Here is a 21,252-nt window from a genome sequence, read left to right as displayed (position 1 = left end):
AATCACATTGCGTGAGACGTTTATTTAATCAGCGACGGATCACGCAGCTGTCTCCGACTCACCTGCAGCCGAAGAGCAAAGAGCAGGTGCTCCCGATGTGCTCGACTCGCTGCGGTTTTGCCGCATGCTAAATTACCGGTTGTCAGTGAAATGGTAAGCGACTCTCCTCGGGCTCTGTGACTTCCGCTGCCATCCAGAACTGTCAACACGCTCACACATGAACACTCCCCCGGTACCCTTGCTGCGACCTGTCCTTTCAGTGCTAATGAAGGCAGTCGCGTCGGTGTGATGGCAGGAGTGAAGTGCCAACGTGAGTGTGTGTGTGTCTGTTGTTAGTGTGCATGTGTGTCTAATACAAGAGCGTGCACTCCTGCTCATGAAGATGCAAATGGAACTGTAAAAAGAACATTAACTTCCTCCCGATGATGTTTGATGTCGAAATAGCTGCTCTCCTCCACCCAGCACCCCCCAATCACCATCCTCCTGTCTGTCTTTAATCGTCTCTCCACTCCTCCTGCCTCTCCATCACTCCTCGTTTCCTGTCTGTCTCTCTGTTTCCTAGTTGTCCTCAGCTTCCTCCTTTTCTTACTTCCTCCCTTTATTGACCTCCATCTCTCCTCACTCCCTTAATCCTCCCTCTCTCTCTTCAGTCTCCTCCCAACATTTATTTGTCATCCTCTCCCTCTTCCTCACAGACAGACATTCTTCACCTTGATGAGTTACTTGATGAGCATTTTCAACTCTACATTTACAAAACACTTTCACATTATACATAGTGATTTCAACCATTGTTCATAAACAGATCATTGTCATATCTACATGGTTTCCTTCCTTCTCCAAGTCTCTCCGTCTCTCTCTTCCTGCTCGTCCCCGTCAGGGCAGCGCTGCGTTCAGACGCCTACGCTGCCTTGTTGTGGTTCAGCTCCGGCCGTGTACAGCGTTAATGAAAACACATGTAATGCCAAGCTGCACACCACCATGACAACCCCGCTGGGACGAGCGAGAGACGGAACGAAAGGGGGAGACTGATGGAGACTTGGATGGAGGAAAGAGAGGAACGAAGAGATTCAAAGAGGAGGGATGACAGTGAAAACGGAGGATGGAGCGCTGGGAGAAAGACGAGGGGGGTCTGGAGAAACAAGGCGTCTGGAGAAAGTGAGCAGTAGAAAAAATATATATAACAGAACAGTGTTTTTATTGATACGCTGCAGATCTTCAAGCTATTTCAGATACTTGTGACTTTGCATCCACTGAACGAACAATATCTTATTTGTCAGTGGGATCTATTTTGTTCAAAGCATAAAATATTTTGTTCTGCTTTACGTACCAGAGACCAAGATACAAATTATTTTCATTCAACATCCGTTTAAAAAAAAAAATGTAATCATCTCTTTACATCCTCTCGTTTACTTTCATCCTTTTAATTTCTCGAACGCTGCTTCCTCTCTCCTCCTCCTCTCTCCTCCTCCTCCTCCTCCTCTCTCCTCCTCCTCCTCCTCCTCCTCCTCTCTCCTCCTCCTCTCTCCTCCTCCTCCGTTTTGATAAAGCAGTGACAGCTCTAGCGCTGAGGTTACATCTTGACTACATCCTTCATCTTACTGATTGTATTTCAGTGTCACACACCTTCAGAGCCCAACTCTCATGGGCTCACAGGATACATCCGTGCACGAGGAAACACATTCTCCACACAAACGCATGAGAGCAACAGAGACCGGGGGTTCAAATCCCTCCTACGTGTACTCACCCTTGGCCAAAAGAGCAGATTGTGATTCTGAAACCAAACATCCATCGTGCTGTAAAGCCTCACACTGCACTTGTAAATCCTTGAAATGTTCTGGATTTATAAAAATGAATGGGTAGCCATGAAAGCATGCGTTGGTTCGTCAGCATGACCCTCCAGTAGGAAACTAGAACGCTTCTATTTTAAATGATGGGGTTTGCTGAGGAAGCAGAGAGCAAGAGAGCTCCTCAACTCTCATGGACACACTGTCTCTCTTTCTACCCCCATGTTGACCATCAATGCCCTCTGGAACCAGCATACGGATGCTAGTTTGTTTGTTACCTGCTTCCACATAACACAGTACGTGTTACAGGGATGCTGTTGAACAGAGTAAAACGAGAAGTCTACGTTGATATATTTGTCGCATAACGGCACATTGGTAGTTACTTCAACCCAAACGACCATCTGTCCCTAAACCTAACGCAGTAGTTTTGTTGCCTAAAACTAAGTTGTTTCCTGTAAAGACGGAAGTTTATTTGGAAATGACTGTATGCACGTAACAAGAGGAATCTAACACGTGTAGCTGGATTTTCATTGGAAAACACACACAAAAAAAGTTGTCTTTATTTTTTTATTCTCACATCTAAATATTTGTTTCAAACTGTTGTATTTGTCATGAATACTTCTACACAGAATGTTATTAAGTGGCAATAAAATGGTGTCGTTTGTTTTCCAAACGAGGGGGATATACTTCAAATAAAGGAATCAACCAATCACCTTATGAACATTATAAACAACAAGACGGAGGCTCCGTAGTAAACAGTCTATGGTCCAAACCAAGACGACAAACTGTATTACTCATTTTAACCTTGAGAAAGACAGCACACACCAGATCCACTTAGTCCTACTGACCTTTCACAATAAAAGCTCTAGACATAGACACTGCCCAACTGTTTACCAAACTCAAATCCACTCAATAATAAAACTCAATCAATTAAAATTCGCATCGGTATGCCGGTATGAACAGTTTTGATGTGACATATTCGCAGGTTGTTTGTATTTTGTTGTATTGGCCACGCCCCCAGTGTGTAAAGGCCTTAAGACAAGGCAGTGTGACAACAACCCTGAATGCACAATTTAAACTAATTGGATTTCAGCCACCATTGATTTTATTATTCTGTTTGTCCTTCTGTGACAAGTCAAAATGACTTTACAATACACAAATGACATTTTACTTTGTAGTTTACAAAAAAAGCTTTTATATTCAATGATATGATTTAACTTTAATGTGACATCAACATTCCTGCAAATAAGATCTCTCTCTCTCTCTCTCTCTCTCTCTCTCTCTCTCTCTAAGAAGTTGTCATGGTAACACAGAAAGCTTTCCGGTAGGCAGAATGTTCCCACTGATGGAAATCTCACACACACACATCACACACACATCAGCCGGCTGTAAACCATTAGTACACACTCCGTATCAGACGGACAGATGGACACCTTGTCCAGTCTCTCTGCTTGAATCTTTGTATCCGTCTTTCTCTGCTCTTTACCATCCAGCTTCTACACAAACAGAAGCATCTATTCACCCATGAAAGTCCAGATGAGTGTGTCTCCTGCTGCATTCACGTCAGATAATTCTGTTTATATTTGTCCTCATTTTGTCCTTAACAAGTTAATCATGTGTTGGATGTATGCTGCCAGAGATGAGCCCTTATTTTCACCTCATGAATGAAGTCCATATCTTGTAGAAATGTAACCAGCAGTAACACGTTAAACGTTATTAACCGTGCAGGGGATTCCCCGTGGCCGTAGATCTATTTGTTTGTATTTGTGTCTGTTTATCCAGAACATTAATAAGACAGAATGCAATGATGGCCAGCCTCTAGTTTTGCCAACAAACAGGCTCCGTGTTGCTGGCTCTTATATGAAGTCATTAGTACCAGTAGAAATTAATGAATTAAAATACTAAGCTTTATTTTGAAATTACCGATAAAGATACTGGATAGATTCATCAATTTAACCGGAAGAAATGTGTGATTTTGTAGCGTTATTTGAAGTATCTGCTGTCATGACACACACTTGTAGTTGCCAGGCTCAGATAGGTCAGAGAAAGGAAAGAAAAAACAACAACTCAACGGAGAGGAGAGCTGGCCAATGGCAGAGCAGTGAGACCAACAGGCTTATCACCAAGTGAGAGATTCTGCTCGGAGAGATTCACTGATGCCAGAGACTGACTGACCAACCAGCATCTTAGTGTCCATCAGGTCCTCAGGAAACCCTCAGCATCATCACATGGAACGCTATAACAAGCTTCATTAATTCATATTTATGTATTCACATGGAATCACATGATACACGCTGTGACAAACCCAGTGGAAACTATCACTAACTTTGCGACTCCTTTTCGCCTCTTTAATTCATAGTTTTGGTTTGATGACACATTCATGGGCCGATCACTTCAGCTCTTTCCAGCAGCAGCTGGTAGTTGTGCTGCGCTGTACTTCTCAAGCCTCATATGTTCACTAGGGAGGCCGCTGCTCGTGTCCAGTGTGAAACCAAAAGTCAACTTATTTAACTGTTCTTATCAAGCATAAAGCCCACACAGGTGGGCAGGACGGGTGGTGGAGCCAGGAGACCACTGTCCATGCATAAAGCAATGTACATGTATAGATGTATGGATATTAAGAAAAAGCCATTGTTCTCACCGATGGTCTCGTTTACTTATCCGGGTCATTTAGATAAGTAATTATATGCTTCCCTAAGAACGTAGTTCCTAATGGAGTTTTGTTGTAATGTTTAGGAGACAAACTGAACGACTCAAACGAACCGCCTCTAGATCTCCACACACCTTGTTAACTCGGCTTTTTGTGACTTCTGCGAGCTTGAGCAGATGGGGGTCTGGGTAAAACCTTATTCCTGTGAATGAAAAGGTGGATTAACTGGAGGAGAGCTGAGTTTTACCCTCCATTATATCCCTGAATCGCTGCTTTCAAACCCCCGGTCAGCGCGTCCATTTCTCTCTCTCTCTCTGGTTTAAAGCCTCTCTTGACTCTTCTCTTCCTTTATCGTTTCATCTTCACCTGAAATCTATTCTTTTCTTCTCCTCTCTTCTTCTTTCTCAGTCTGTAGAGTAATGAAACCGCTGATTCCTCAGGGAACTTCCCCCCCCCCCACACCTCCTGTTTGATGCGCGGCTGTCATGTGTCCCAGTAATGAATTCATTGATTAAATCAGGCTCTGTCTCAGCTCTGCCGTAGTGCAGGTATAATACAGACGGAGAGCAAACCTTCTGCTGCCCTCTCTCTCTCACCCATACTCCTCCCTCACTCTCCCTTCATTCCCAGTTTTCAGGGGAAATTTACAGTCATAATGTGACATTTCCACTGAAATTAATGCCAGTTTTTAATGACTGGTGCAAGTGAAAAGTAGGCATTTGACCTTTTATTCAGCTTATGGAAGTCTTTCAACCTGTGAAAGGTTGTTCATCTATATTTTGCACATATGTGTACCCTATATATACTGCATATATATTCAGTGAGTCCTTGATTTGTCCATGAATATATTTATATCATCTGGTAGTAATTAGCTATGTGGAAAAGATGGTACATTCTCATAGTTTTAGTGTAATATTAATATCATAGTGACAGGAGGAGTTTGCCAATCTGACCGTGTAATGAGTTGCTTCCTTCGCAAAGTGATCACGGTTGGTACAAACAGACAAAAGGACTAAAAATAAAAGACTCGAAAACACAGAGCAGGTACAATGCGAAGTCTGTACTGGGCAGCAGGGATTCAGTGCACTGGAAGTCTGCCCAGATAAAAACAAAGGTATCCAAAAAAAATAAAGGATTGGTCTGAAAAACAGTGGGAACAAAAGAGCTGGAACACTCGCTGAAAGGAATAACGAGGGACAGGTGAAAACAATCAGGGCGGGAAACACAAAAGGGCAGGAAGTAAAGTATCTGAGAGAAGAGACCAAGGTGAGTGTACCAAAATAAAACAGGAAGTGATAACTGGAAACGAGAACAACACAACCTGAGAGGAGCAGGTGATTACCGGCAGTGACAGGATACCTGATATATTCCTCACTTTGAGTCTTTGTTTGTGTCATAATGGCAAAATGTGAGACACGTATAGTAGCAGGGACTTATGGAAAGCCGAATGTGCCAATAAACGCCTCTATTTTCAGCCGATTTAGCGGAGACAAACAAAACGTTGCTTCTTATATCGCTCTACTGAGAAACTTTAAAAAGCACTTTTTTTCGGGACCTAAAAGCAGTCAAAACATTAACTTAAGTCGCCCGGTGTAAAAAGCGTCATTTTCTTGGTAAATAAACTGAAAATAGAGGCGTTTAATGTCACTTTTAGCTATCCATAGGGACTACTGACGAGGTATTGAATACTTTGCCAGGTGTTTATATTTCTGTCCGTCTGTGTGAATAGATTTAATCACATTATTCAACACATTCTCATGTTAATGCATCAAATAGTGACTCTTGGTGAGTGATCCTAAGCTTCAAACAACGAGCCCTTTAGGGTCAGTTTTGGACCTGTCAGGGACAGCGTGACAGTTTCCAATTCCTAGTGTTTATTTCAAAATAAACTTTTCCTCTTTACAGGAAGTTTAAGTTTAGGCAAAAAACCTGCTTGATTAGATTTAGGGAAAGAACTGGGTTTGACATGAACTTGACCAACGACACCTCCGTGCGTCGGCGTCAGACGCCGAGGAGCGCTGACCCAGCTGCAGTGTTTGACGCGTATGGAATGAGGAGGCGTGCAAATTTTGATCAAACTTAAGGTTGAGTTTGAAGAAGAGCGGGGGTCCGAGCGAGCGGAGAACCTGTTTGAAGCTTCCCAGCTCATGTTTCGGTGCTTCTCTCTCTGTCTGCATCCATCTTTTTGTCTCTCTGTTTCCCTCACTGTCTCTTCCTGGCAGTCTCTCTCTCTCTCTCTCTCTCTCTCTCTCTCTCTCTCTCTCTCTCGCTCTCTCTCTTCACCTTCCTTCTTGCTCTTTTGCTCTCTGCGCCTCCTCCCCACTTCCTCGCTGCTGTCACCTCTGGTTTGGCTGGTGCTTTGCACTGTACTGTACCCCTCCGCCTGAGAAAATCAAGAGAATAGAAGATCGTCGGGGCGGAAGGAATGAAGCAGAGGCAGAGAGAGGAAGAATAAAGGATGGAGGAGGAGAGCGGGGGGAAAAAAGAAGGGAGGATTGCACTCGGCTGCAGAGGGGCACTGCCCGGCAGAAGGGACGGAGACACGTCTGACTTCTGCCTCTTTCTTTATATAGAGGTGAAACTAGGTGAAGGAGAAATTCCTCAGGGACCACCCAGATGTCGGTTAACATCAGGTGCTCGTGGGTACAGTGGCAGGTTAGAGGTGCCCTGTTACAAAACTTCTGCCAGGGAGGCCAAACACTTTCCAGTCACGGAATAGGCTGACATGAAATCTGAGGCATAGATGCAAGTACCTTTTTTTTTGTGTCAAAGTGCCCTTAGAGATTGCACGGCATGTGGTGTTGAATGTGTATTCCAGCTGCTGCAGCCCAACATGATAACATGCACTGATAGTCCCATATTGCTCTGAGGTGTTTATCGTTGCACCGCTCACCTACCACAACACGTGATGGATGTTGGGTTGAAGGAGGCTGCTGAAAAGCACCACAGTACGTTTATGTGGTCGGATAATACTATATTAAAACCTCCCTGTTTGTGCTCTGCTTGTGTGCGTTTCCCATTCAGCATCCATTCAGCCTCTGAATCTCTGCTGGATGATGTTGTGTGTAATGACAAACAGCAGTAGCTATTCAAGTCCAGCTTCATGCATTTTCTCTTTCCTGAATCTAATGCACATCAACAATGCAGTGAATAATCTGTCTTTCACTACATTACCATGAGGAGGTTTTTTTTCCGCAACCAATTAGTGAACTGACCGTTTCTTGCCCTTTGGGAAATGAAGCCAAAGTGAATCAAATATGCAGTAAAGATTGTGACTCTTCAGTCAGCTGCACCTATAGGAGCTGAATCTCATTTACTCAACAATAGCAGGGATGAGCTCATACTGTCATTATTAGGAAGCAGAATATTATAGCTGGGATATGCATACATCCTGATTTCTAGCTTCTGTAAGCTGCTTTCTAATGCTGTTTTATTTTCATTATTTCTACTCCTGCTGCGTTTCATACATAACCCAATGTCAACATATGACTGGAGGGATGTGTTACACTTTGACCCAAGAAATCCCATCGTGGACCACTAAGGATTATGGGCCCAACTCACACTTTCTACGTTGTGCTGGAATGCACACTGTGTGATGGTGAAGTCTGGTCACAGCAATTTCAGTCATAAGCGCCTCAGAACATGTCGGATCATCTAACAGCATCTGAAAACATTCCTCAAGCGGATTCTGAGGGCGTTTGTCCTTTTCGTCCTCATTCCCGTTTGAATCGCTCACTGAAGCCACGCAAAGGACAACGAGATGATGCAGTACAAGGTTACGACAGCAGGCTCGACTGTATCCACTCCGAATATGTAAAAAACCTTCTTCCTTTTGCCTCATTTATTTAAGACATAATGAACCATTAAAGGGCCAGTGTGTGTAGGATTTAGGGGGATCTATTAGCAGGGATGGAAAGTAATATTCATAAAAACAATACTACTTGAAACTGAATTTTGTCATTAGCTTAGAATGAGTCGGCCACCGCCATGTTTCTACACTACAGTAGCCCAGAACGGACCAACCAAACACTGGCTCCGGTGTGGACATTTCCTGTTTTACTTTACCTGAAGGCCTCAGTAGTTCTCCGACACGCCTGTAAAACTGCAGTAACGAGAGCCGCAGGATGCAAAGCCGTGGTCTGAAGTAGTGTTCTTATGGTAAAGATGACCTCGTTGCTGCAGCCTTGGAGAGGGAGGAGTGAGCGGAGGGATATCCAGTTGGTTGCAAACTGTAACCACAATGCTAGATGCCACCAAATCCTATACAGTGTCCCTTATTCTGGTTTTGACTTTTTGGAGGAAGATATAGTATTATTCAAAAAAATATGATTGGATTGCCTATTTTCTCTGCATTGTATGTTGAATACTTTGGGCTTTGGGTTGGGAGAAACGAGCAATAAAAAGATGTTCTGTAAAATTGTGAATCCACAATTATTTTGCATTCAACTTTTCAACAATTGAAATTCATCTTTGAACTTTAGGAGCACGATGAACGGAGCTTGTAACCCTCATCTCAGTATCTTCAGTGATCAAATGAAGCTGGGTGATATGTGAACCAACACGCGTCACAGATCGTAGACTGTGTAAGAAGTAGTAAGTGGACCTTTAAGTTGACACTATTTGCTTGTCGATAATGGAAATGATTGCTGGTTGCCGCCTCAGATTACAATCCAATGACTGGAATAGACAGTTTACTAACAATGTACCACACTAGCATGTCTTTGGGGTTGGGACTCGCTGTGGTGGTTTTGTTTGTGATCTTTTTTGTGATATTTCGTTTTGATACACTTTCTGGTTGGGAGACTCTTCTTCTCTTCATTTTAATTAAATCACTGCAGCATATACCTGAGTCACACCACTTCCTGTGCAGATGAATTTGTTTTTAACATCAGGGATGTGAAATTAATTATTTTCAGAAGAGAAAATGTGTTTGATTAGAATATGTAGAGTACGGTGTGCTCTTGACTGCTTACTCACAGTAGTTATTACAGTATATTTCTGTTTTTGAACAGATTTCGGCTGTTTTGAAGTCCGATTGCAGTTGATTATTAAGTGATTTGAGATGCTGGTGAGGTTTTCCTTCAGCGAGGTCGCCCGTAGGTTTGTGATGGTTTCATTAAGAAGCTTTGATGTGCTTTTTATCCAAATGCTTTTGAGGCAGATATTTTATTATTAAGCATCAAAGGTAAAAGCTCCATCTCTCCCTGTCGCATTAGCTCTACTTCACACCAGCGCTCTTTGCTTTTTGTCTTTCTGGTATTAAAAGTATTCCCAAGTATTTGTCCTCCAATGTTCACCCCCCCCCCCCCCTGTAGACTCCCTCTCTCTTCTCTGCAAACCTCCCACTGCTGTGTGAGACAAGAAAGCAGCTGAATACGGGGAAACATTTTAGCGAAATTCTGCGCTTCACGTCGTCTCTCCCTCCCTGAGTCGCCCCCTCTCTTTGTTTCTCCCCCCCTTCCTGGTCTCTACACCTCAACAATGTGATTTATTCTCACATCAACAGAAGCGTGTTTCTCTTTAGCACATAATCCCTGCAGTAGAGTTCTATACCTCCGCAGCTTTGATTACTTTACTTGATTTTCTTTTCTCTTTTCTTATTTGATTTCTCCTTTTTTTCCCACAAGAAAACTTCACAAGGGCACAAATTGCATGATGTCTTTTATCTAGCGTTCTTTTTAGAGAAAAACAGAATAACAGAATTTCAAATACACACCTTAAGAATATGAGAAATCTCTTTTAGAAAAATGACTAATTGAATATAGTTTACTTAACCACAGGGGATTACTGTTTTGGGACATCGGGCCTTGATAACCACATTGCAATACCGCTGCATCTAAATCCTTTGCTTCATGCTCGGACTCCGGGAATCCTATTTCTTATTTCCCCTCTGTGTCCTCCTGTCTCCTCTCACAGGTACTTCACCAACATATCCATCGGTGGGCGGGATTATTCCTTCAACAGCGACGGCTACCTGTCCAACCCGCTGCTCGATGTCATCTCCTACACCAGTGGGAGAGGCTGGGAGGAGGTCAGTACACAGCTGTGCAAGTTGGCGCTAATTATAGTAGCGCGGCGGCTAGACGAGCTAACCGCAATTTCACAGCCCATCAAACACGCTGAGTCAGTTTCACCTTTCTGCTGTCTCACTGTCTCTCCCAGATCTCATTAGGGCTCCCCGAAGCCCCCCCTCCCCTCTCTCCTCCTCCTCTCCCTCCAATCGTTCGTTTGTTGGCCTTGTTAGCCAGCGCTAACTCACAGTTCAATATCGTCTCCATCGGGGGCCATGTGCAGCAGTTTTACAGTAATAGCACCAAATCCAAGGTCTGCCCTCAGAGGGCACTTTCAATTCCTTGAGACTCTCTTCGACCTGAGAAAAACAAGTAAACCTCTTTGTTCTGTCCCGCTGTGTTCCATTTGCTCCTGACCTTTTACGGCACAATATGTTTACAGGCGAGTGCAAACTCAAGCGCCCACCCCATTCGAAGGACGATAACGAAAAAGGAAAAATCAACCTTTGAAAGAGAGGAAACACATTTCTCTAACGGTGCAGCATCAGTGTGAGTCCTTGGATTTCAAAGTGTTTGCACTTCTTCACCTTCCCTCAAAGCTAAACTTCCTCTTAAAGGTGCAGTACTGTGTATTTTAGCTCCGCCCCATTGACAAATGAAGGATTCCGATTAGATTGCGTTCAGTAAGATTTAAGAAATAAGTATCTTATGTCATAAAATGCTATGAGCAGGATTTCTGTACGGTCGACAGCTGCCTTAGCAGACTGAATTACAACGCAAACAATGAGGCCAAAAGCACATAGACACCACTGTCCACTGTGTGCTCCTTATTGGGTTTAATGGTTTGGTGTTCATCCAGTTGAGTTAAATTGCACTGCCAGCCTGGCTCCAACAACAAATGAAAAACTTTCCCTTATGAGTTAAAGCTGTTATAGAAATACTGTATATATTAATGCTAATGGTTTGGGAATAAGATGACCAATCAGGTATTGACATAGTGCTCTTTTCTGTGTATATAAGAAGTGGACGTAGTCGCCAATCAATCAGAGGAGTCGCCCCCTGATGGCCATTAGAAAGAATGCAAGTTTTAGACACTTCCGCATTGGCTTCACTTTTCAGAAGTGGAGGTTACTGCCTGGTGAGGAATGAGACATTGGAGGAAGTATCATCATAGCAACATTAAACATCAACGGTTCAACACTTTTATGTCAAATCTGTCATTTGTAGAGTCTCATTTCGCCTTCTTCTGCCAGCAGTTTCAATCCTTCTGAGTCACATGTGACTCTTTGATCTGCGCTGGCCTCTAAATCCCCCTTTTTCAGTTGTCAACATTCATGATAAAACACATTAACTTGACAGTGCCGCATAATGTTTCTCCCTCTGGACATTTCCACTAAATTCTGACTTACTGTTGGTGATTTGCATCTTAAAAACCTTGGACTGAATGGTGGAGTTTAAACGGGGGTTGCAGAGCTTTATCCATCATGCATGATAGAATCTGAAACTCAACACAATCTTGTTTTGCAGAAGACAACAAGCCTCAGAGCAAGATTCCGATCAGGGTGAATAATGTTACAGACAATACTTTGTTTAAAAGCTGAGAAGTAGGCAGAACTCGTGAAAAATACAAGCGCTGCCTCTTATCATTTGATTGCTGAACAAGGAGCATTTGGTTTTGGAGATTGAGTTATTTTATTCATGTTTTTAAATCGTCTGTGCCTCCCTCTGTCTGCCTATGGTGTTTGAGTTCAACACATCCAGCCTGATCTTCGTCTGACAGTAGTTAACCTTACAGATGAGCAGAGCATTACGAGAAGCAGCAAGCTGAAGCACTGCTCCATCCGTGGGAACGATAGAACCGTTTTCTGCCCTTGTCTCACCATTACAGTATTGGATTTTTAGTGAATGAAGGCTGAGATCCTGACAGAGGAGACAGGTTACTGTACTCAACGGAGTTTGGAAAAGATAGAGGAAGAAAAACTGTCTGCAGCCGACAGAAAAACTGACAGATACGGATTTCGTTTGCACTGCCGCTCTCAAAGGACGACTTCTGTGCTGCTCTGTTGTATCAGATGATCAGGTGAGCTCAGGAGGAAATAATCAGCATAGCTGTGTCATGTTTCAAACAAGGATTTTACAATATTTACTCATTTTATAGTATGTATGGCCCCTCTCTGGAAATTGCTCCACATTGTGCTTGATCTGGTTCATAGACTGCTCAAGGGCAAGCATGAACACATGTACACGTAAAGCATTTAAAGTTTTTTTATATTTCAATAAATCAACAATTTCCTGTTGAAAGGGTTCGCTTATAGTACCGAACCCACAGAGAATGATCACCAGACTGTGCAGTTCCACTCAGCTCTACGGAGCGTTTTTGTGACCTAAAATGTAGGGATCTGTTTTGTTTTTTTGGGCTTGCAACTTTACAGTTATGTTTTACTCTCACTCGCACCAAAATGTTAGTTATCAGTAAAAAAGGTCTTGAAATCAGACCAGTTATCTCAGTTTCAAAACAACATGAGACAGCTACCACAGGTCCAAGAAAACCAAATCATCCTATCTCAATTTACAAGTAACTTTGTACAATAATAATGATAAAAGATGTCTACGATGAAGAAAAAGATAAACAGTGGGCACAAGTCACCAGCACAAGTACGACAAACATAAAATACATATACAATTACCTTTGTAAATATATAATTCATTGTTTTTTAGCCTTTGGCTGGCAATGACGCTTCAACTAATGGACTGCAGTTTGAGCATGAATTTGAGTCCATCGTGTCGGTTATTTCCAGGCAAAGATTTGAAGGATCCTTAAGGTGACTGTTGTTTGAGGGCTTAGACCTGACACATAATGGTCAGGCAAAGGACAAACAGTGTCAATACAACTCCCTCAGAGACCAGTACTTGACCGTAACTGCCTAGTGGCTCTCTCCAGCTACAATTGTCTGAACAACCCAGTGTCCCAGGCGTATATTTGCTGAATTAACCTCTCCTGAACTGAATCATGGAGTATATTTGCCAAGCACAGCAACCTTGGGGCAGACGAACAAGAGCCGGCTGTAGAGCTGGTATCGAGAGTCTCAGAGTCAGAAAATTCACTGAGATATTTGTTCCTGCTTTTGGGCAAAGAATATATATTCTGTAAACTTTTGTAATTACCAAGCAGGTTTTGCAATTAACCTGTTTCTGACTTTCTGGCTGCACCTCAAACTTCAAGCAGCACGCAAAGTGAATTATTTATGTGGAATTTCTTGGATTTATTTAGTGACATGAATATATTGCATCTTCAATATCAAATTATCTACACATGTATGTGCTTATGGATGCATGATTGGTGATGCTTTGCTAAATGCATGATGCATGATGCGTAAAAAGCACGAGGGCAGTTCATTACATTACAAAAACAAGATATGTACCTTTTTAGATACATTTCCAACTCTTAACCTACGTAAGTATCATTTGATGTTGTTTTCAGTAATTTATGGGATTTCTTTTCTGCATCAAATCATGTCATTGTTATTATGTGTATTTGTGCTTCAGTGCAGATTATATTGCAATCTTTTGTTTTATTTTTGTTGTGTTGCTGCCAGCTGAGCCTTTTTTCACACTTTGTGAGCATCTCATCCTGTGAGTTTTCTGAAGGTTTTATGTGATGCAATGATAAAGCAAGTCATCTTACATTTGTTTGTTCTTCGAGCCAAAGCGTAAACAAGGAGGTATACAGTGGATCAATGAGTGAATACGACAAGACAGCCTCAATACCTTTATAAGCAACATGACAGAAGAGCTGGAATCCTAAATCACACAAAGCTGAATCCCATTCCAGTTCAGTTTAAAGGCGTCATAGGAGGCTGTCATTGTACAGCCTCACAACACAGAATAATAACAATATATCTGCAGGAAGAGCTGTTAATTGATACTATTACAATAATTCAGCAGGTACTTCACAAAAAACAAGGCTTTAAAACTGACTTCCTGTCCTCACTCCCAACCAACTGACAAAGCAAATTTACACAGAATTGATTTCAGCTGATGACAGCACCACAGAAGCAATCGCTCAAGGTCCGATTCACAAAAGATAATATTCTTATGATATTACAACACAAACATGCCAATAAAGTTTTGCAGCTGAGTGCAGTTTTCTCCTTTTCATGCGTTAATTGCAATCCATTCATTTGGCAAAGTATACGTGTTGCCTTTGCGCCAAGAACACAGTAGGCAGAACAATGGCAGAGAGAGAAGGAGAAATTAAGTTTCAGACCGCTAGCTAGAGGTGCTGACGGACAAGGTGCAGAGGCTTTACTCAGAACAGGAAGTTAAACATGACAGAAAGAAACCATACCAGATTTACTATTACATTTTGTCAGTATAAATGTGCTTCAGTTAGCACCACCTTCCTGAAGACGCTGATAGTTTCACTGTAACTGCGTGGGTCTGTCTCTGATCTTTGAGAATCTGACTGGAAACTGAGCCGCTATTTGCTGGGCGGCATAGCTACGGTTGAATTTCACGCTTTGCGGGTGGTTGGAGAAGGACACGGTTCTTTTTGTCTCATGTTCGTGGGTTTAGAGGCCGCGATTATCTACGGAACCAATTCCGAATGTTTGTTGTTACTCCGATGGAAGACAAGCAAATAACACGCAACATGAAACATTTTGCTGAAAGGGACTTCAATATCATGTCGACCAAGTAAGTTGGTAACACGACTAGAGGATTGATGAGGACGCCTGATAATGGTTACATTAATCAATGATCACACACATAATTAGAAGGGCTCAGACATTATCTCAGACATTCAATTTAACAGCTTATCTTCTTATTACATTGTAGGCAGTATAATTAAATTGGTATTACATTAAGAAATGTAATATCCATAATGCACTATTATATATATGTATGCATTAAGTAAGATTTCTTTCAAAATCATGGTCCTCTAATTAGAATAGATTTTGAACTCGGTCCGAGTGACATTGAGTTGTTAGTCTGTCCTTGTCTCCACACGTCCATGTTTGATGCTCATTGAAGTAGTTTGTTCACGTATTAAAAATAGCTATGAGTTAAGCCGGACTTAACAATATACAATATACTGTGGGGATATTAAAGGTCTCCTGATATACTGGTATTGTCGTTAACTGGGATATTTAAAATATAGAATAATGACATCATGTTAATAATACACATATGATAAAACTGTGTTAATGATCCAGTGCCCCTTAAAGGAGCAGCATACAACATTAATTCTAACTAACTAATTCCTATATAAAGCTATCGTGGTGTAATATCAACCTCCTCACACTCCTATTCTGAGTGTGACTGGTTTGCCAAAACAGGCAAGACACAAAGTAAACAAAGTTAAACATGAATTTTAACGATAGCATTATTTATTTTTCAAATTTTGTAGATATTGCGCTAATAACACAATGATGAATTATTTTGACCATAATATTGGTAGTGACAGTAATAATAAAATGATGACAGCTCTAATGGACATACTGACCTTTGTGTGAGGAACAACTTTTTGAAGTCAGTGTGTATCAGCCTATATTGAATTAAACCAAACTTTAAATCAACCTCTATTTGTTCTGGTTGAGTTGTTACCATTATTTGTCATGTTTTTACAAGTATTCCATCATGCAGCTAGTTCACAAGCTATTTTTCTCAGAAACCAATTTCGTACTCAATTATTTACTACAATTTACAGCTGTTTTGCACTCACAGAACTGACTGAGTGAAAATAGAGGCAGAAATCACTCAAAAGTAGTAATGAATCCACTGCTGGCAGGAGTCGCATGGATGAATGCACGCCCATCACTGTCCATAATATGGCCGCCAGTCCTTCAATATTTATTATAAGTGAGGCTGTGGTTTAATTCTTTCTGTTGGAAGAACCTCTGGGCTGCAGCGACCAATCCTTTTCCCCCTCTGGAATTTTGAGAGTAGTAACTTTTTAGCATTTGAGGAAATAACAAGGTCAATTATTAGTTGTGTTGGTACTTAAAGAGCCTTGAATCATCTCCGGATGGGCGACATCATTGGGAAACAGAACCGAAGCCAGGACAGAGCAAGTCTGACCAACATAAAGAATCACACAACTGAAAAGCACCACGGAGAAGCAGACAGGAAGTCCAGACAGCAAAAGGTTCAACAATAATAAATATTTAAAAAACAATATCCACAAAAGTAATGAAACTTTATAGCTGATACTAAAGGTTAAAGAAGGCCAAAGTGAGTAGAATGTATCAGCCAAATATGCAATAATATGATATGTTGGGGGGGCATTCACACAAATAACAACAAACAACTGATACATAGACTAACTTCAGTGCAAAATCAACATTTTCTTACAAATCAGTGTCTTTGCTACCTTCTAGAAGAAAACCATATCAACAGGGATTCAGCCTATCCCTGGGATAGAACAGGTTTTTCTACAATTGCTATTGTCATCAAGTGTTTGGTCTTCGTATGAAAAGGTCCTCTGGTGCTCAGAGAGTTATGAGTTTTACCTTTGCAGCAGCAGCGGCGATGATTTGTTTGTAATGAACAGAAGAGGAGCTGCGTTACAATGAGCCGCCAAAGCCAGGCTGAACAGGCAAAGAAAAATAGATATGAAATAAAATATTCTGTAAAGCAGCTATTGGTCGCTTTGGGGTAATTAATGTCAGCATTTTGAAAGGAGGGGGCGGGGGGGCAGATCAGAAAGCAATGACTGCAAAAGTAGTTATTTTTCAAGTCCGTGCACAACAGAGTCTTGATTTTGTAAGGAATGCACATTGAAACATCGATTCATCCGAGTAGTGCCACCCAAACTATCGAGTCCGCTGAGCAGCGCTCCTCAGATTATTGATTGGAATGGAATTGTCAAAAATAAACATGAAGATACTAAAAATGATGACTCAGATCCATTTCTTCTAGACGGAGGGGATTGCAGTGAATACCAAAAGCACATCTCTGTATGTGCTGCAGTAAATTTTTGAATGCAGCATTTTTGTAAGTCAGTCAATAAACATTCGATAGAATCTGTGTTGTTCGTAAAATGTGAATATGACCTCAACTTTTTACATTAAGTTGGGTTTAGTGTTGCTGTTGTCATTGAGTCTCATAAAATTGTAATAACAAATCCAAAGGTCTGTCTGAGCTCCATGGTAACAGAGGGACAAAATACCAAATAATACTCCATCCCTGCCTTCTGCTGGGCTGGCAATCCAGGGATTCAGCCCCTGTCTGAGCAGTGTGTGTGTGTGTGTGTGTGTGTGTGTGTGTGTGTGTGTGTGTGTGTGTGTGTGTGTGTGTCTGCATATAAATGTATTTTTTTTTGTTGTATTTTGTGCTTAAAGAGCAGCAGAAAGCATTTACTTCAGTTCATGCAAAACATGATAGAGGGGTGAACTGGAGGACAAATGTGCGTAGAAGAGCCACTTGTTATTTTGTTCCATAATGAACTGTAGGGTCTAGCTATTTGTAATTATGCAATATAGAGGGTGAAAGACAAAAGAGCAGTGTAAAGAAGAGGCACTGAAAATGCATAAAGGATACAGTGAGTGAGTGAGGTTGGTCCACAGAGCCAGGTGCTGCACATTTGCCATTAGCATCCTACTCTTGTTTGTATGTCTGGTCCTTGTGTTAATGCACTGAGGGGCCAAAACCAATAATTATGAATTATACTGTGGAAGTGTGTCAGTGCACATATTTGTAATTTGTGTGCCTAGTTGTGTCTGTTAGTTTTGTGTATTTGTGTGTGTTTCTGTGTGAATGCATTTCTGCTTGTAAAGTGTATGGTGCTATGCTTGCGCCTGTTCTTTTGTGTGTGCGATGACTTGTATTCATCACGTTGTGGGGACCTCCGTCTCCACAGTACATTATGAAGACTGACCTCCCATCTGGAGTCAGAAAGATGGGCCTGTTGCAACACTTTGTAACTTGAAACTTAACCTAGTGATGACTTACGTGTTTAGAAAATAGAGATGTACGCCTCTAAATCAAAGGAATTTGCACCAAATAAACTAGTTCATAAGTAGAGATTACTTGTTAAATAACAATATTTATTATTCCCCCTCCCAAAAAAAATGGTATATAATGAGAATATTAGATGACACACTTGTTGAAAAACGGATTAATAATAATGTTTAAGCATTGTCTTTAAATTTGACCAAAATAAGACATTCTCATGGTTGTTGGTTGTGTGATCTGATATTTCCCTCCCAATGAACTGCAAGCATACTTCTCATCCTCAAACACACTTATCTCTCCATGTAGGTATGTATATAAATAAAACAAACATTGTCTTATTGACACAATATAGTACCGAAAAATAAGAAAGTTTTCGAATTTTTTTTTTAAATCCCAAAAATTAGGATGAACTTTACACACAAACTTAGTAATGAATTTTACTAATAGTTGGTGCAACAAAATCATGGTCGCTAAAAGGTAAACTGTTTATTTTAGGGTTAAGGCTTATGGATAAGGTTGGAGTGAGGATCTGGGTAACGTCAGAGGAGGATTAGGTTTTAGGGACAATGAGAAAGAATGTAAGTAAAAATGTGTGTGTTTGTGGAGACATTTTTATCACACGGTCACAGTGTGGGGACTTATCAAAAAGCTTTTAGAGAGGAGATATAAATTAGTTTAACTAAGTTTAAGGAACATAAACTGGGAATATGCATGTAGTGAATATAGCTACGCTTTTAATAAGACTATAAACAATGTCCTCACAAGTGACTAAACCTGTGTATGTGTGTGTTTTGAGCGGCTTTGCATGATTTTTCACAAATCCCAGCAGCCGCGTCTGGCACCATCACAGGAGAATTGGCTGTATGCAAATAGCATCTGAATATATGACACTACAGCTAGAAAATGACAAAATAAAAAAGCAAGATTTGCTGTGTTGTCGCTGCACATCCATCCAGTGACTTCCTCAGTCGATATGAACAGATTTGTTTACACATGTAGGTCAATGTGACTATAAACTGTCTATTTGGTCTCAGTCTCTGCCCCAAATACCGTGCTGCTGCATGGAAACACTCAGCTCAGTTAAAGTGAACAAACTGCTCATTGTACAACACAACCAATGCAAAGACTCACAAGGTTGTTGCTTTACATCTCCCTGACAACCCATGACTAGGCAGAAAAAGCACGTAGCTATAGAAGAAAGAGAACAGAAGCAAACAACATGAAATGTGAGCCATTAAAAAACTCAAAACAGTGATAATCAATGAAATAATAGACGGATGGGCTGCGTTACCTCATAAAACACACTTTTCCAGGTTGTGTTCTGAGTTATCAGCAGGAGAAGCAGCGTAATAGACCAGACACACTCTGAAGGGGCCCATTCTAGATGCATAATACAGACTTATTTTCACAGAAGAGGCTTTGGCCATAATTAGATTGCACAATAGACACATGGGGAGCAAGAACGGCAATTGCATGCAACCAACATACCTAGCTATTGAAACAACTGGTGCACATGGATGACCTCAAGTTCCAGAACGCTTTTGACAAATTATGTTAATCAATAGTATTCTTGGACTCCCAAAATAATTGTTTTGTACTTCTGATTTGTACCACTGGGAGGCATTCTGTTATGCGTAACCTAGCATCTACAATTATTTTTACCTCTATACCTTTATAGATGAAAACAATGTGATCGGCGGCCTCTTCTAAAACAATTAGAAGAACTGAAGAGCATCTGTGTTTATTCCCATCCAGGTTGGCTGGTGGGAGAATGGCCACCTGCGTCTGCGTTACCATCCCTGGTCTCGTTACGGCTCCTTCCTGAAGCCTCTGGATGACTCACAGCACCTCCGAGTGGTCACCCTGGAGGAGAGGCCATTCGTCATCGTGGAGCCGGCTGACCCAGGCACCAGCTCCTGTATCCGGGACTCTGTACCCTGTCGAATGCCCGTCAACACAAGGTAACACACCACAGCCCCATGACATGAAACACATCCTTCTGAATCAGTGAATCCCTGCTGCATTGTGTTTATCCTAACTTTCAATGGTTGGTCTGTACATTTGTGTTTCTTTAACACATTAAAACGTTTTATTTTAGTAGAGATTGTATCCAAATATACATTGTCATAGAAAAAGGTCATTCTTAGTACCAGAAGGTATTAGAATGAGGACAATATGCAAACAGTAGCTGCTTTGGTGCCATTAATTAATGGTTTTTCAAACATAGTTTTTATATGTTTTGGCTTTTAACAAACTTGCCCATTAAATCCATTCAAGCAAAATGGCACCTCCACACTTCCTCCATCACCACAGTGGTGTACAGTTGTCTTTTTTCTGGTTCTTTAATTTGACTCTTTTAGAGGGGAGGAGATGTTAAAATCATTACGCATTACAAAACCAGAAACGAGAAAGTGTGAATAGAGTTGAAATATATTTTTGTAATTCGTCAAAGAAAGTGTCAGGTCAGGATGACCTGCAGTTTATTATGGCCATAGGCAGAGAGAATAAGAATAATATAGATGTGTTACATTTCCTATCTGAGAATGGACTGAAGCAGTTTTAAACAGGAGTTGGTCTCCTAGGGGTTTCCATTCTAACTCCTTATCGGCCAATAAACCTTAGTGAAAAGTTTCAAACAGTAGTAAGATAGAGACCATCCTGAAACCAGAAGGGTCCAGACTCTGATCCCTTGTGAAATGTAAATGTCTGGCCAAGCTTCCACGAACAAGAGAGTAAATCTTATCCATCTCCAGGTGCTGGTGTGCAGGGAGGATTAGACCTGAAGAAAAAAATAATCGAATCCCTGGGAGGAAATTACGTTCCCTCACAGAAGCTATAGATGCATTAAAAGTCA

At 41.3% G+C, this 21,252-nt stretch overlaps 1 protein-coding gene across 1 annotated transcript in view; it reads left to right on the top strand.

Annotated features, from left to right (window-relative positions):
• Positions 1-21,252, top strand: part of grin2da (glutamate receptor, ionotropic, N-methyl D-aspartate 2D, a) — a 116,932-nt gene that overhangs the window by 46,493 nt on the left and 49,187 nt on the right. The window contains 2 exon segments of the mRNA XM_076112746.1: positions 10,351-10,465; positions 20,154-20,377. Coding sequence (XP_075968861.1) covers positions 10,351-10,465; positions 20,154-20,377 — 339 coding nt within the window.

The sequence above is a fragment of the Anarhichas minor genome, unplaced genomic scaffold (genome assembly GCF_050575085.1).
Source record: "Anarhichas minor isolate MPS153535 unplaced genomic scaffold, ASM5057508v1 ptg000051l, whole genome shotgun sequence".
Taxonomy (NCBI): domain Eukaryota; kingdom Metazoa; phylum Chordata; class Actinopteri; order Perciformes; family Anarhichadidae; genus Anarhichas; species Anarhichas minor.
Note: the sequence above shows the minus strand (reverse complement) of the source record. Positions and strands in the feature narration are given on the sequence as shown.